At 35.5% G+C, this 16,442-nt stretch overlaps 2 protein-coding genes across 9 annotated transcripts; both read left to right on the top strand.

Annotated features, from left to right (window-relative positions):
* Positions 1 to 2,963: 2,963 nt before the first annotated feature.
* Positions 2,964 to 5,566, top strand: LOC113711020 (F-box protein FBW2-like). Of its 8 annotated transcripts, none has more exons than XM_027234154.2 (3): positions 2,964 to 3,138; positions 4,091 to 4,404; positions 4,810 to 5,566. In XM_027234154.2, the coding sequence occupies exons 2-3, from the start codon at positions 4,100 to 4,102 to the stop codon at positions 5,411 to 5,413; spliced, it is 909 nt and encodes a 302-aa protein (XP_027089955.2). In that variant the 5' UTR covers positions 2,964 to 3,138; positions 4,091 to 4,099; the 3' UTR covers positions 5,414 to 5,566. The 8 variants fall into 8 exon arrangements, with proteins under 8 accessions (XP_027089955.2, XP_027089954.2, XP_027089952.2 ...); XM_027234153.2 differs by having other exon boundaries at positions 2,965 to 3,134; XM_027234151.2 differs by having other exon boundaries at positions 2,965 to 3,134; positions 4,007 to 4,404.
* Positions 5,567 to 11,970: 6,404 nt separating this feature from the next.
* Positions 11,971 to 15,798, top strand: LOC113712182 (phospho-2-dehydro-3-deoxyheptonate aldolase 1, chloroplastic-like). The gene is made up of 5 exons (XM_027235478.2): positions 11,971 to 12,684; positions 13,117 to 13,394; positions 13,733 to 14,009; positions 14,148 to 14,393; positions 15,350 to 15,798. Exons 1-5 carry the CDS (start codon positions 12,133 to 12,135, stop codon positions 15,605 to 15,607), a joined length of 1,611 nt encoding a protein of 536 aa, XP_027091279.1. The 5' UTR covers positions 11,971 to 12,132; the 3' UTR covers positions 15,608 to 15,798.
* The last annotated feature ends 644 nt before the right edge of the window (positions 15,799 to 16,442 follow it).

Here is a 16,442-nt window from a genome sequence, read left to right as displayed (position 1 = left end):
ACTCCAAGAAAACAAACACAAGATTTTGTAACTGTTTCTCCTAAACATGAGTTTACAGCTTTAATCCAGTTTAGCCACAAGCAGAAGCAAGAATAATCATCAAATCCCTCGAGACAAAAAGGGGGAAGAGAAAAGGCGTGTAATTAATTACCCTCTGCACATGTTCCGGAGTTTAAACCAACTCTGGTACTATTTGATCGTCTCCTCCAACAAGACAGCCAGAAACGAAAGGTCGCCGAATTACTTTTGGAGAGGACTAAAATTAAAATGTCTGTAAAAAATATTTGCACCTGGACGACAGAAAGTCATTACAGTCAATGCAATTGATGATTCCCAAGAACAGCAACTAGGGGTGGCGGTTGGGCGGGGGATCCCCCAGCCCCAGCCCAGCCCGGCCCGGCCCGGCCCGTCTCCCCCGTCCTGTTTCGTTTTTCGTGGGATTTAAAAAATTATTAGAATTAAATTTAAGTAAATAATCAAATATTAAAATATATCATTAAATTATTATTTATTATAATTTTACAATTGAAATTCATAAAAATAATTAAATAAAAGTTATTTGAATATAATCTAATATGATAAAATAAATATAATTAAAATAATCAAATTTTTACTTTTGATATAAATACAATCACTAAATTATTATTATATTTTTTTTAGAAAAAAGTGTTATTGTATTAAGTATAGTTAGAAATTTAATATAAATGTATTAATAAATTTAGTATAAATAATTAATAATTTTTATTAATAGACATGTATAATTAGTAATATAATTGATAATTATCATTATATATATAATTATGCACATATATATATATATCTTTTTTTTTCTAAACAGGTGACCCTTCATTTTTCACCGTCAATAAGCCAATTGCCAATTGTGCGAGCAGCTGAAGTCGTTTGAATGTAACGGGAACATTTTAATCTTATCCCACTGATAGGATAGGGTGCACATTAGTTAACAAATTTGCGAATATTATTTTATAATTTTGGCCAAATATTGTATTAATTAATAAATTTTACTCATATTTGATTACGTATGTTAATTATAGAAAAGTTAAGCAAAAAAAAAAATTAAAAGCGATAATTTTTCAAAAGACTCTGAATCAATTTGCCGTGGTCTCACCTAAATCCAACCCTAACTTAGAAGCTTGTTTCCTTACCTAAGATGACTGATTTTCCTTGTTTTCAATTTGTAATAAGAAACAAACTTAGCTTATCTGCTGGCATCGGAGGGAATCTCCTCTATTTAGGTAAATTAGGCAGCGCTAGTTGGTTAGGAAAGTAAGAGACGTGGGGAAAAGGGGCTTTTGTCGTTGGCTTTAAGAATCCGTCTTTGTTTGTGGAGATGGATTGATTGGTCTCGAACAAAAAAATGACGAGCTTTTCTCTTCGCTCTTTCTTTTCTTTCTTATCATCGGACTTTCATGCGACTTTCATCAGCGAAATTGTCCTCAGCGATAACAACTAATTTTTTATTCTAATTAAGGGATAACTCAATGATGAGCAACTAATTTCTTATTCTAATGATGAGTAACTGTGATATCGAATTGTTTTTATTTGTTTTTTTATTCGTTAATATTCGTATATTTTCTGATTTAATTTTTTATAATTATTTTTTTATTTCAATATCATGGACCCAATATTTGAATTTGTTATGCTTATTTTGTTATCCGTTAATATTCATATGTTTTCTGATTTAACTTCTTATGATTATTTTGTTATTTCATTATCACGGACCCGATATTTGAATTAATCTAATAATCTACTGTCATATTAATCAATTAAATTCCTAATTATTTGATTAGTTGATATTAGTGACGATTAGTGTGATTGGGTTCATTTTTTTTTTGTTGCAAAAGGAATCAATTAAATTCGTAATTGTTTGATAGTTAATATTAGCGGCGGTTAGTGTAATCGGATTCATGTTAGGAAAATATATAATCTAATTTAAATAAACTTTGGTAGTGTGCTTATTGATTAAAACAGAATTTTTCTAGTTTTTTAACGCAATCAAAAAATTAATTTCTATGAACATGATTAGAATTATTTCTTGGTTAAAGAAGTAATTAACGGGTGCATTTTAACTATGGATACACATGGATATAGTAAGTAAAAACTGATTTTCATTGCTTGTTTGACAATTATAACTTATTTATTAATGAATAGATAAAATAATTATTGAACCAATGAACGGTTGTGTGAACCACTTTTAAAATTTCCTTCTTGGCTAAAGTTTGCTTATTATTGATTTAATTTTAATTCTCTTCCGTTTGACATTTTTTTATGTTGATTATTTATTTTAATTTTCCAAAACTCCCACTTAATTCTTGCTTGAAAGGAAATAAATTATTCAATTTTTACGGAGACAGTCTTACTCACCTACCGCTACACTAGCATCTAAGTTTTTAGAGTAAGAATTTTTTAATTTTGGTAATTTGACTTCCATCGCCACCGACAAGAATGACCCCAGAAAGAAAAGATAATTGTACTACTACCACAATTTGAACATTTTTTCGAGACGAATAATTTATAAACTAGGCATACAAGTAAAATATCTTCACCTGAACCTCATCAAAATAACCAGCTTTATCTCAGTGGCCACCATCTCTCCTGGTGGGGTGGGAGGTCAGGGTTCAACCTTGCCTTCCACTAAATTATCTATCTCTTATGGACAACTCGATTAATCTCAACAAGCCTCTTTAAGAACTGATGTTCCGTCAGCAAAAAAAAAAAAAAAAAAAAAAAAAAAAACCTCATCAAAATAGTGAAATCAATGCGGTTAAATGCTTTTCAAGAAAAAAGAACTCAACTTTTGTGATTTGACCATCAATAACTGTTGGCTCTCTTGGTAAGCCAAACTTTTCCTAATTACAATGAAACCACCGTCCACATGTCCTACTATTGTCATATTGCTTAAAGTTATTTTCACTGCCAGACACATGTTCCTACTGCACTAGTACATCATAGTATACAGAAGAGATGCAATATACAATACAAATAATCACACATTGTGGACTGTAGTAGAGTAGATTTGTGGCTTTTAGTCTTGTCTTCACTTGTTATTCTTGAATCTTTGCTTTCTTTTCTATCTTTTTCGTTGCAGATGGTGGGTGCATTACCTCTCTGAGCTGGTAGGTAGGCCTAGTTATTTCTTGCTTTCTCTTTTTTATTGGTGCATCCTTTTCTTTTCTTCTTAACCTCTGATGCCTACTTTTTCCTTTACCCCCTTTTTTCCTGCCGGATAAATCGGTGCCTCTTTTGTGGGATTTTTCTGTCTGAGGTTTTGCAGAGGTTTGGTGCTTCGTTTGGATTCTGGTAACTCAAATGACATTTTTATGTATATTGCTAGGAACCCTTATAAGATTATGTCTGAATGCTTAGCATTTGAGTTTTGGTAGCATTTGGAGTCCATATAACTGGCTGCCAAAATGTGTCCATTTCCCTTTCAAAATAAACGACTGTATAAATGAGAAGGTGATGTTGTTGTGGGGGGAACCCCATTGTAGTTGATTATCTTTCACTTAGTATTTTGGGGGTCTTATGTCTTTGAATTTGATTAATGTTTCTTCACAAATTTCTCTCTTACTCTCGCATGTGGAATTGAAGAAGAAACTGATTCTGTTACTGGCATTTCTGAGAATCAAGATTGCTACTTTGAAGTGAAAAAAGACCTGTTCTTGCCTTTTTTTTTCTCCTTTAGTGTAGGTTTATGCTCAACAAAGGGAATTTAAGGGAATGTTAATTTGAAAACAGTAGTGTTCTTGGTTTCTTATTTGGGGATTAAAAATAAAAATTTAAATAAACCTCTGCTTGAAGCCCTGTTTCCTGTTAAATAATTCTTTCCTACTATGCGACGGCTTATGGATGCCAAAATGTCTTTTATCTTCTCAAAGAACTATTCACAGCGGTTGAGATCTTGTACTTAATCTAGATTCTATTGCATGTCACATTCTTTTCAATTTACTGTGCCAACATGCATATGGAAATAAGATCTTCTCTTCAGGTTCTTGAGCAGAATTTCTGAAATTCACGGTGGTGATGTAGAAGAGTTAAACCTGTAATTAAGAAATCTATTTGTTTTGTGAAGAGTACTCCGATGGAAGGAACTGATTCTCGGCACTGGGAAGATCTTCTACCAGATGCACTTGGCCTAATCTTCCACAACCTCTCTCTCCAGGAGAAATTAACTGTGATACCTAGAGTATGTAAACCATGGAGCAAAGCAGTGATGGGCCCTTACTGCTGGCAAGAGATAGACATTGAGGAGTGGAGCAATCGATCTGAGTCGGTTGATGTTGATCGAATGCTACGAATGTTGATTACAACGAGCTCCGGTTCTCTGCGAAAGCTGTGTGTCTCTGGACTACAGAAAGAGAATGTCTTTGATTTCATTGCTGAACAGTAAGAACTGCAGCCCTTCATTAAATTATCTATCATCGCCAATATCATGTGTGCATAAGCAGATTTTCTGTGGAATTGTCTGTTCAATATGGATTATGTTGTTATTAGGAACTAGCATGCGTTTTAGGTTGTCTCGGGACATGGATCATCTAAAGAGGGATTAGATGACTTCATACTTGATAAGTGATTGTTCCTCTCTATTCCAATTTTTGACTAAATTTTTTTTTTGTTTTCAGATAGAAACCCTTTAGATTGTTCCTCTCTATAGCAAGGGTATTTTGATCTAAAATATCATTGATTGACTTAACCGAATTGCCCTTGTGTAAGATTACGAACATCTTAAGTAGACTGACATGTTATCCTTGCAGAGATTTGATTCAGACAATGTATTTTTGGTTTTGCTAGCGCTCGTTCTCTGCAGACCTTGAGACTTCCCAGAAGCGAAATGTGTGATTCAACAATGGAAAAGATTGCTGGGAGACTTTCTATTCTAACTTTCTTGGATTTGAGCTACTGCAGTAAAATTGGTCCGCGCGCTTTGGAGGCCATTGGAAAGAACTGCAAATTTCTCGAAAGACTGCGCCGAAACATGCATCCACTGGATGTCGAGGGTAAGCTTTTGCAGAACAATGAGGCTTATGCCATTGCAGCCACTATGCCAAAGCTCAAGCATCTTGAAATAGCATATCATGTTGTCGATACGATAGGTGTTCTAGAGATAATCACTAGCTGCCGCAAGCTCGAATTTCTGGACTTGAGAGGATGTTGGGATGTGAAATTTGATGAGAAGTATCTCAAAGACAAGTTCCCGAAGCTGAACGTTTTGGGGCCTCATGTGGTGGACCAGTATGAGAAAAATGCTTGGGAAGATTGCTCAGACTACTCAGATTCATTATATGATGATTATGAGAGTTCAGATGGGATGTGGGATGATGAAGAAAGCCTAGAACTGCGGTTTTATGGAGGATATGATGAAGCCTCTGTTTATGGATGGCCTCCATCTCCTTGAGCTCTCATACAGAAAAACTAGCTTGCTGCTTATCTGCCCTTCAAAGTATGTGTTGGAATATAAAGATGTCTGCTTGTTGGATGTATGATGGTATATTTGTCTTGTGAACTATACATTCCTAGTGAGTCCAGTACTGCTTATGCGCTCTTCTAATTCTTGATCATTGCAATAATTAGGGTTAATAACAAAAAAGCCTCCCTGGTATATCTAATACACTGAAAAGCTCTCGTGGTTTCAAAACACACAAAACGATACCTCGTGTTTTGAACTAAATTATAAACTAACAGAATTCGTTAAATTTAACGAAAATGATGGTTTTGGCTGTTTAACTTATCGGATTTCATTAAATTTATCGAATTTTGTTAAGTTATTCGTTAAGTTTATTGAATTCTGTTAATTTACAATTTAGTTTAAAACGTGAGATGTCATTTTGTATGTTTTGAAATCACGGGAAATTTTTCTGTGTATTAGGTATACTACAAGAGGTTTTTTTATTTTTAACCCCAATAATTATTTCAAAAGAGGGAGAGGAGGAGAGAATCAATTAGCACCATTTTTGGCTGAGTGCCTCTCAACCATTGCATGGATTTCCTTGTTTTCGCTCTTCTCCTTTCTAGTTAATCAAGACTGCAGTTCGATGATAAGTAAGATGATCTCTCCATAAAAGCAGAAATGCCCGATGAATGATGGAAGTTTTCCGAAAAAAAAATTTGTACGTTTCTTGTGGAACGCATTTTTCAATAATTTTTTTTTATTTTACACACATTACATATTTCTTTTATAAAACCCAGTCATGTTCGTTTTATTTAGATCGACATAATTAATTCTTGTCCACTTCTCAAAACGAAAAGGAAAAAAAAAAAAACCCCCCTTGTCCTCTTTGGCGGTGGTTAACGAATTGCTGCTGCACAGACCATTAATTGCTCTGCTCTGTGATGTAGAGCATGAAGGTTAAGTGTAGGGAACTAGGAATACAGACCCGGTATCTCTGTCCTCTAGTTTCATAGGCATAGCGACTAGGCTCATTTCCAGTGTTTCACCAGGTTGGATGTCCAAAGTATCTTTAATATGCGATCCAATGTGGACCATGACCCCAAGTGCCAAAATTTGGTGATGGATCCTGTGGTGGTCCAATACGCTAATACTGAGCAATTCAACAGTTCCGGTACATATTAGACCGCGATTCTTAGGTGAAGTATATAGTCTAATCGAGATAAGTACCTCTGAAAAATCTTCTTGTTTTACCCCTCGTTTTTTAAATCCTTTTCTTACCCCAAAAAAAGAAAAAAAAGTGTGTACACTAATGTATACAACACTGCATATGGGCCAGAAGCTTGCATGTATGCATGTATGAGTTTGTTCGTGTTTGGATAGGAGGTTATTACGAGACGTTTTTATAATGTGACGTAACGTGTATGATATAAAAAGATGATTGATTAGTAAACATGTTTATAATGCAAGTAAAATAGTATTTTAAAAAATGTCGGTACGCAAATATGGATTAGGCTCCTCTCCATTAGTTGTTGGAGAGGATCTTCTTGCCATTACGCCTAAATAAACATAATTATAATATTATTTTTGAAAATTAAAGCTATCCATATCATATTTCTTCAATTGTTTAAAGTGTATACAAAAATTAAAATTAAATCACTAAAATTTCACCGTTGGATCAAACTTTACAACTTTGATCACAGCTCTGACCTAATTTGCAACGTCAAAATGTTTTGTGCAAATTGAATGACCAAACATTCATAAATGAGCTTAATTTTTGAGTATGTCAATCTACTTGTGGATCTAAAATTATTGGCACAAATAGATTACTGTGAAAAAATTTTAGTTATTTAAATTTAAAAAAATGAATAGATAAATGGAGAGAAAAATAATGGAGAGGATCTCATCCCCCAAACACATCCATTTCATAGCAATATTTACGTGTATGGATGTAAATTTTGCACGTTTGTGTTTGTGTTGCAATATTAATCATCTTATCCTCGATCTTGCTTGATCGGTTGGTAGTTCATTGATTACTTCAGAAACTCATTTAAGTTCATTTCGTAACGTGTAAAAACTATATTAAAAAAAAAAAAAACTAAATGCTTGTAATTGCTTAGACGCCACACAGTGTGATGCAATCCTTTTTTTTCTTTTGATCTTCTCAAACGGCAAACACTTCACTATGATGCCAGCCTAACCTACACAAAATATTTGTTTACAAGGTGACCAACTGGAATGAGGAACACAAAGAGAGGAGAGGAAATTCAAACTTCCTCTCTCAGCCAGGCCTTAGCAAAAATCCAGTAGAATTGGACGCAAAACTATGCAACAAGACTCCCAAATTGAAATTGATTAGTCCACAAAAAAAAGAAGGTCTGCGAAGAGGTGTTGGCATAGCTATAAAACTCGGCCCGACCAGCAGCCGAATTGATCAACTCGGTGCATCGACTATAGGACAGAGTTGGGTTACTAATTAAACCAGTTAGGCAACAAATTTGTTGACCAATCAATGATTTGACCGTTTGACAATGAATCTAAAAAATACGTCGATTGAATTGTTGGTTGTGAATCATTAGTTTAAAAATGTTACTATTTTTATAATTTATAATATTTTATTATATTATATAATATAACTATAGTACATTTCACGATTGAACCGTTCAATCCACAATTAAACCGATAATCCGGGATCCGATCACTTCTCTAAGTTGAGTTTCGAGCTGGATTTAATAAATATGGGTGTTGGTCTATTAACAACAACTCCTCTATTTCTCGTTTTCAATCCAAATTGCATGCAAGTAAAAACAACCGTCCTATGAGGCAAAGCTCAAAATATCCCAGAGTTTCATTGTAAGAAGTTGAGCTTTAGTTATCATATTTCATTTTCCTATGAATATCTTGATTGTTAGTCCTTTCTCTGCATCGAGTCGGCTACCAGACCAGAGTACCAAACTCAAGTGAGAGCGAGACGTCTCCTGCTCCATTTTGCACGAGAAAAGTGAGAATATACCACGATGCCATGTTTGAATTCAAGGAAATATAAAGATGTGATGCCACCATAATTGCATAATAATAATTAAACACGTGTTCAGACTGAAGCCACAGGAATTTGCAATTCATTTATTGCCTGCTAAAATTTTAGGTGAAAAGCATAAATGATCCTCAAGAAATGGAGGGGGTTGGGCACGTGCTCAACTCATGGTAGCCCGTCCTTCTGAGAACATCCACAATGATTTACACTTTTTGCTCCAAAGAGTGTAATCTACGTCAACATTCCGCTCTCTCCTCTTTTATTACACTCTCACTCACAATGAATTATACTTTACAAGATGTAATAGCATGGGTCAACAATTAAATCAAATATTTATTTTAATAATGCATAACGCATATCCCATAAATAAATAAAGTAATTTTTAAGAATAATTTTGTTATTTTTAAAAAATAAAGTACTAACTTTCATTAAATTTTTTACCTTTTGAATTTTTTATTTTCTAAAAATGATATTATTAATTTTTAAGTTTGAATTATATATCTTTTTCTATCTCTCAAAAACAATATATTATTATTTTTTCAAAAATAATTATGCAGAAAATTTTTAAAAAAATTTGATACCTCAAATGTGAAGATATCATAATAATCCATACTTAATTAATAATACGGAATGTAATTAGTTGAACTCCATAACATAATATTACATAATTTAAATCAAATAAAATACAAATAATAACAAAATGAACGTTGCTGGCCAAATGAAAAATGAATGTTGCTGGCCAAAATTAGAGTCAAGCTCTTAAATTTTGTAGCGGAGGCCACCCGTTACACGCATCATCAACATAATGGATGGCCGCGTAATACCCCGGTGTAATGTCAGACATTACACTTGCGTTGGAGATGCCCTATTGTCTCCTTACATGAGTTAGTATCAACTCTGGCAAATGATCTTAGTTTTGATATATTTTCCATTTCTAACTTTCTGACAATCGGTGCCACCTAATCGGACTTGGCAATGGGCATACATTGACAGCTCATATTGATCTGCGATGATGTAATCCAAATTTAGACAATCAATTCTGAGAGAGAAAAAAAACAGTTTATTTTTTGAAAATAATTTAACGGTGGTCCAATTGACTCGAGACCGTCAATTGATCTCTGCAACCACATTTGTAATTGCATAAGTCTATAATTGGTGTTTGACAAAGAATAAAAGGTGGATAAAATACAATGGAGTGCTCCAGAGTTTGTGTATAGTGTATACAGGTCTTGTTTGGCAAGCAAGTTTTTGGTCAAGTTTATCTGCTATAATTTTTTAACAACTTTAACTACAATAATCTCAAAAAAAAAATTTCAAAAATTTTAAACTATATATTTTAAAATATTAAAATATTTACACACATCAAAAATTTTTTTCTACAACTTCTACAGTAAGTTACAGTAAAATTTTAAATAAACACTCAAAAAATTCACTTGCCAAACGGGATAGTTGGAAATAAGTGTGTCATTACAAAATAAATTCGTCCAAATAATAAAACACTAGTCTAGTATTAGGAGTCTTAATCCATTACACTTTCTCTCCACTTCTGTATACATACCATGGTCAGCACGGCAGACTTTTACTTTAAAATTTTTTTTTTTTTTTTTTTTTTTTACCATAAGGCTGGTAGCCAGTTGTTATATTGAAAAAAGAAAATCATTTTACTGTATAATTGTCCGACTTTTTTTTTTTTGACCAGTATATAGAAAAATTAGCCTAAATCTTTAAAAAACTTAGCACCAAAAACAAATCTAAGCGGGGGATAGATTATCTTTCTTCTTATACTTGTACAAAGAGCAGCAACTTGCAAGCCCGAAACTGGGAATCAGTAGTCTTCCTCGTGAATATGTAGCGGTAACTTTTTTAGAGTGAAAAACTACTGCTATTCCTAAGTTGATGGTATATATTATGCTTGATGGGGTGCGGAAGAGTTCTTGGATGAGTTGTAGGATTATTAGAATATTCTTTTGAAGCGGTAAAAAATTTTTGTACTGGAGAACTAAAACTGGTGACCTTCACTTAGAATTAAAACTGGACGAGACAACAACAATTAATTAATTCTACAAGCAATAACATTATTGTGCTCGCGCACAGCACAGCACAGGCCAGGTGGGATGACTTTAAGAAGGATACGTGGAACTGGAATCAATTTTTATTCCCAACTTTGGTCAAGGCAAACACATATTGACATATATACCCATCACTCAATTATCACAATTACAAAGAAATCTACATGCATGAATGAACTGGAGGACGACCGTCAATCTCACATATTGGCTGGTGTTAGGTAAATGGGAACGTTGTTAGGTGTTGAAGCCTGGACTTTCTTCTTTTTCCACAAGAAAGAAAATAAAACAGACTTGCATAGCTCTGTGAATGTTCTTGATAGAATAAACTTCCATAGCTTGAGAATATTCTTGATTTTGAAAACATAAATTGGTTCAGCATGTAAGAACAGAACGGATTATTTCATCGTAAAAGTCATGTGTTTAAATTTCGTTATCGATGTGATAGTTGTGTTAGTGGATTGGACGATTTATAAAAATTTATAATTTCGAGAGCATGTACTGACCTACAATAGTAATCTAAGCGAATCCACTCAAACATTTTTCTTACAGAATAAAAAAAAGACATTCTTGATTTTACCAATCACCGGTGCAAGGGGGGAACAATGCCTTTTTATTTTATATTTTCAAATAATATACTATTCAAACTCCATAATCTTCATGTTATTCGAAACCAATTCAGATAGACCCAACTAGAATACTCTATTTCATGCACGCTTCACCAAACTTTTCCAAGATACCAATGGATAACTTCAAAATAAATGTGTTTGTTTGGATAGGGATTTATTAGCCAAAATTTATTTGCTTACATCATCATTACAATTTTCAACGCACCTTTTTATCTTCCCAATTACCTTTTTATCTCACAGACATCACATCACAAAAAGTGCTACAGTAAAAATATCTCAAATAATTTACAATCCAAACAGAGCAATGCATATTTCATAATTTGATGTGGTTCTTTTAGCTGCAAATTAACTACCACACCCTCCAAAAAGGTTGAGAAACATACGATATTGTATACTAGTAGTACTTAAAGGTCATAAACCAGCCAAAACAGAAGAAGAAGAAAACCAAGGTGCGGGGAGGAGAGCAATGCTAGTTCAGCCTAATAAGGGGTCCTTATTTGCATTTGCTTTTGTCACGTAAGGGTCACAACTCACAATTAGCAGCACCTAACTAATGAACTGCCATTTGCCAACAGAGTAGGTAAGAGGGTCTAAAACACAATTGACTAATTCTCTAATATTTGCAAGTGAATTTACAAAAGTATCCCTCCCAACAACCACTCTTTTTAAATTTAATTAATCATTTTTCACTTTTCCCCTCTCTTTTGGCATGGGCTTAGCACAACTACCACCAGCAGGTCCACCCCTGTCCCCACCCAGTCCTCCGGCACGCCCACACACGCCCCCCCCCCCCCGCCCCCCAAGGCCCCCAGAAACCAGCTCCCAAACTCCCATCTAAACCTCCTTATAAAACCTCCTCTCACCTCTCCCCAGTCTCTTCAGGTACCACCCATTCATTCCCCTGCAACAAAGGTACCGTCTAAAGAAAACACACACACACTCACACTACACACATTACACACACCAAACGCACTTTCTCTGTTTTTCATCGTTCCTAAAATGGCTCTGACTAGCACCCATAGTTCCCTTCTGCCAAACAAGGCCTTCGTTCACCATCCTCAGCCTTCACCTAAAGCTCCCATTTTTATCACCAACCCATCATCCAAGCCCACTATCAGATCCATCCAACCCATCTCAGCCGTCCAATCAGCCGACAAGTCCCCGAAGACAACCCCACCGTCAGCCACTGTATCGTCCACCGCTGCTCCGGCTGCAACGCCTGCGGTGAAAGAAACTTCTCCGACAAAATGGAACCCGGAAAGCTGGAAAACCAAGAAAGCTCTTCAGCTTCCGGAATACCCGGATCAAGCGGAGCTAGAATCGGTTCTCAGGACTCTGGACGCTTTCCCCCCTATTGTCTTTGCCGGCGAGGCCCGGAGCCTTGAGGAAAGACTTGGTGAGGCTGCACTGGGCAATGCATTTTTGCTCCAAGGTGGAGATTGTGCTGAGAGCTTCAAAGAATTCAATGCTAACAATATTAGAGACACTTTCAGGATTCTTCTTCAAATGGGTGCTGTGTTGATGTTTGGCGGCCAAATGCCTGTTATAAAGGTCAGATTTTTGTCTTTTTTCCATTTTTTGGGTTTTATTTTTCATTTTTATAGTTTTCCGTTTTGAAATGTTGATAAAATTTTGCATTTTGAATAATATTTACTTGTCACTCCCGTAAACAATGAAGTGGTTTCAGGACGATTATCTGTAATGATGTTTTAAACTTTTAAAGTGGGTCTTTTTAAAATCTTGTTAATCTTGGCTTTTGTTTTTGTGGAAAATGGATATGATCCTTTGTTGCAATTTCTTGTTCAGCATTCATAATGAATGATAATTTAATTTTGATTCTGGTCACATGCACAAAATGAAAATTCTCAGTAATCACTATTTTCTTTTTTTTTTTTTTTAAGTCTCATTGGTTTTAATTTTAAAATTTAACCTGGATGGTTATGCTGGATAACTGAATCTGGAAATTGGGTAATGGCTATATAGGTAGGAAGAATGGCTGGTCAGTTTGCAAAGCCAAGGTCAGAGCCATTTGAGGAGAAGAATGGTGTAAAGTTGCCAAGTTACAGGGGGGATAATGTGAATGGAGATGCTTTCGATGCAAAGTCGAGGGCTCCTGATCCTCAGAGGATGATCAGGGCTTATTGCCAAGCTGCAGCTACTCTGAATCTGTTGAGGGCGTTTGCAACTGGAGGATATGCAGCTATGCAGAGGGTTACACAGTGGAACCTGGATTTCACAGAGCACAGCGAACAAGGTGATAGGTATGTTAGCAAGTAAATAGGGGTTTCCTTGCAATACCATCTAGTTTTGGCTCCATCACATACTTATTCTAGGATAAAGGAAGTAGAAATGTTGGATTATGTCTCTTTCATCTACGTCATTTATATGCTCTGCTTGCAAAAAATGTACTTTTGAATTGCATGATCATTCTTGGATCTTTTCTCGTAAATTTAATCTCACAGTAGCCTTTTTTGGACATTCTGAAAGTCCTTTCACTGATTTTTCAATTGTTACTTTCCCTAAAGCATATGAATTGCCTTTCATATATATCTATATATATATATATATTTGTAAATTTATTTACTATTGTGGGTTGCAGATACCGTGAACTAGCTCACCGTGTAGACGAGGCTCTTGGATTTATGGCTGCTACTGGACTTACAATTGACCATCCAATCATGACGACCACTGAGTTCTGGACATCGCACGAGTGCTTGCTCCTACCATATGAACAGTCTCTTACTAGATTGGATTCCACATCTGGCTTGTACTATGATTGTTCAGCCCATTTCCTTTGGGTTGGTGAGCGAACCCGGCAGTTGGATGGTGCTCATGTTGAGTTCCTGAGAGGAGTTGCTAATCCACTTGGGATTAAGGTGAGTGTTGGTATTGGTTTTTTATTTCAGCCATTTATATCAGACTCTCTAGTGACTTTTTTCGTCTAATTTTTATGTGTTAAATATGGATGGGGATCATAAGCTTTGATGGCTAATAAGTAATTTTTTTCATCACAGGTAAGTGACAAGATGGATCCAAATGAGCTAGTCAAGCTCATTGAGATTTTCAATCCTCAGAACAAGCCAGGAAGGATCACCATCATCACCAGAATGGGGGCAGAGAACATGAGAGTGAAGCTTCCTCATCTGATTAGAGCTGTCCGAAGGGCAGGGCAAATTGTAACTTGGGTTAGTGATCCTATGCATGGAAACACCATCAAAGCTCCTTGTGGTCTAAAGACTCGGCCTTTTGATTCTATCAGGGTAAGTTGCTGGTTTTGCCTCACCTTTCTTATGCTAGGAACATTGATAAAGAAGACAAATGTGAGAAAAAACGAGATAATACAACCTCTATCAATTATGTTGTTCATGCTGTCACTCAGCAGTTTTCAGTAAATTATGTCATGGATCCAATCTTTTCTTAGTGGAACATTCTATCTATATAAAAGAGTCAATCTTAGGCTAGAAACCAGTTCTTTTTCTTGAATCTGTAATGTTCAACTTCATGATCGAGTGTTGACAAATCTTTTTGGTGTCCGCTAGTTCAGCCAGCCTTTATGACAGTAAATGTCTATTTAGGTGGACAGCTTGTGTATTCATTTGTGAGACTAACCCGCAATTGATCTTTGGTTGAAAAGGTTAGAATAATTCTTGTATATCACGGATCTCATTCTATCTATATAAAATAGTCAATCTTAGGCTAGAAACCCGTTTTTTTTCTTGAATCTGTAATGTTCAACTTCATGATCGAGTGTTGACAAATCTTTTTGGTGTCCGCTAGTTCAGCCAGCCTGTATGACAGTAAATGTCTATTTAGGTGGACAGCTTGTGTATACATTTGTGAGACTAACCCGCAATTGATCTTTGGTTGAAAAGGTTAGAATAATTCTTGTATATCATGGATCTCATGATTTGGTGTAGAATTTTTTGTTAGGTAGGCTGGCAAGTGTCTTAGTCAAAAAGTAGGTATGGGGCCTTGGGACCATTTTTGGTTGGTAGGTGATGTCCTTTCTCATGACTTGTGCTATGCTACCAGAAGAAGAGAAGAAAATTCAGAGTATAATTTAAATTTACCATATGGTCTGGATGGAAACTTGAAGTAGTTAGATATGCTACAGTTACATCTGGTTCATTGTATCTGAATGTAAAACACTTGTGCTGTCTGCTTCATGAATTTGGCAAGCTGTTGATAGCCAAATTCTTCTATTTGTCTGCAACAGGCGGAAGTAAGAGCATTCTTTGATGTGCATGAGCAAGAAGGCAGCCACCCTGGAGGAGTCCATCTGGAGATGACTGGCCAAAATGTGACAGAATGCATTGGTGGATCGCGTACTGTGACCTTTGATGATCTAAGCTCGCGCTACCACACACACTGTGATCCTAGGCTCAATGCTTCTCAATCACTTGAACTTGCATTTATCATCGCTGAGCGACTGAGAAAGAGGCGGCTTGGATCCCAAAAGTCGGTAGCATTTTAGGTGCTCTAGAATGATTTTGAGGGCGTCAATTCTGTCTGCACCGTTCTGCATCACATGTTTCTCTGTATCAATTTATTCAACATGTTTGTTTCTGTATTTATAACTATATCATGTATTACTCTGTCAATACTGGTAGAAACTGATGGTTTGAGATTTTGATGAGGCAACAAATAAAGCAAAAACTTTTCTCCCCTCTTGTTGGTGGTAATTCCTAACTAATTCCAAACTATTTTCGCCTATAAATGCTAACATCAGTGTACATATCTTGGAAAATATAAATGAATTCAACTTCTGAATTCTGAGTTGAGACTTTAGCATGGTTGGTACTCTTCGAGGTGGTGTTGATTCTCTCCTTGTTTTTCTTGCCATTTTAATCAGTTGTCTCTAGATATCATCTGCCAGCCTGGAGATCAATGCAGAAACATTTTATCTCTAATACGCCGGATCCCGGATGCAATATAAAACATGGCAGAGAAACTGACGGTAGATATTGAAGGAAAAGATTTTGGAAAGCTCAATGAAACATGTGAAAGAAATTCAGAAACGACACTGAAGTATCTCGCAGGAATATACTGCCGACAAAATTCATTTTGCTGAAGCTTAACTTATGTTCTACTTGATCAAGTACCGTATGCATTTACTTTTTTCATCTTTTCTTTTGTTTTGGTTTGAAATTTTGGAACAGGAAAAGATAAGGTCGAATTCTCACAAGAAATGTTTTGACGTCCTTTTCGTTTTAAATGGTGAGGGAAGCTCATTTATCAACTTGAAATTTAAAACAGATATATGATGCCAAAGTTCATCTAATAAGAAGATTCCATCCTTCTTCCATCAT

Source organism: Coffea arabica, chromosome 10e (genome assembly GCF_036785885.1).
Source record: "Coffea arabica cultivar ET-39 chromosome 10e, Coffea Arabica ET-39 HiFi, whole genome shotgun sequence".
In the NCBI taxonomy this organism is placed as follows: domain Eukaryota; kingdom Viridiplantae; phylum Streptophyta; class Magnoliopsida; order Gentianales; family Rubiaceae; genus Coffea; species Coffea arabica.
This window is presented reverse-complemented; position numbering and strand designations above follow the sequence as displayed.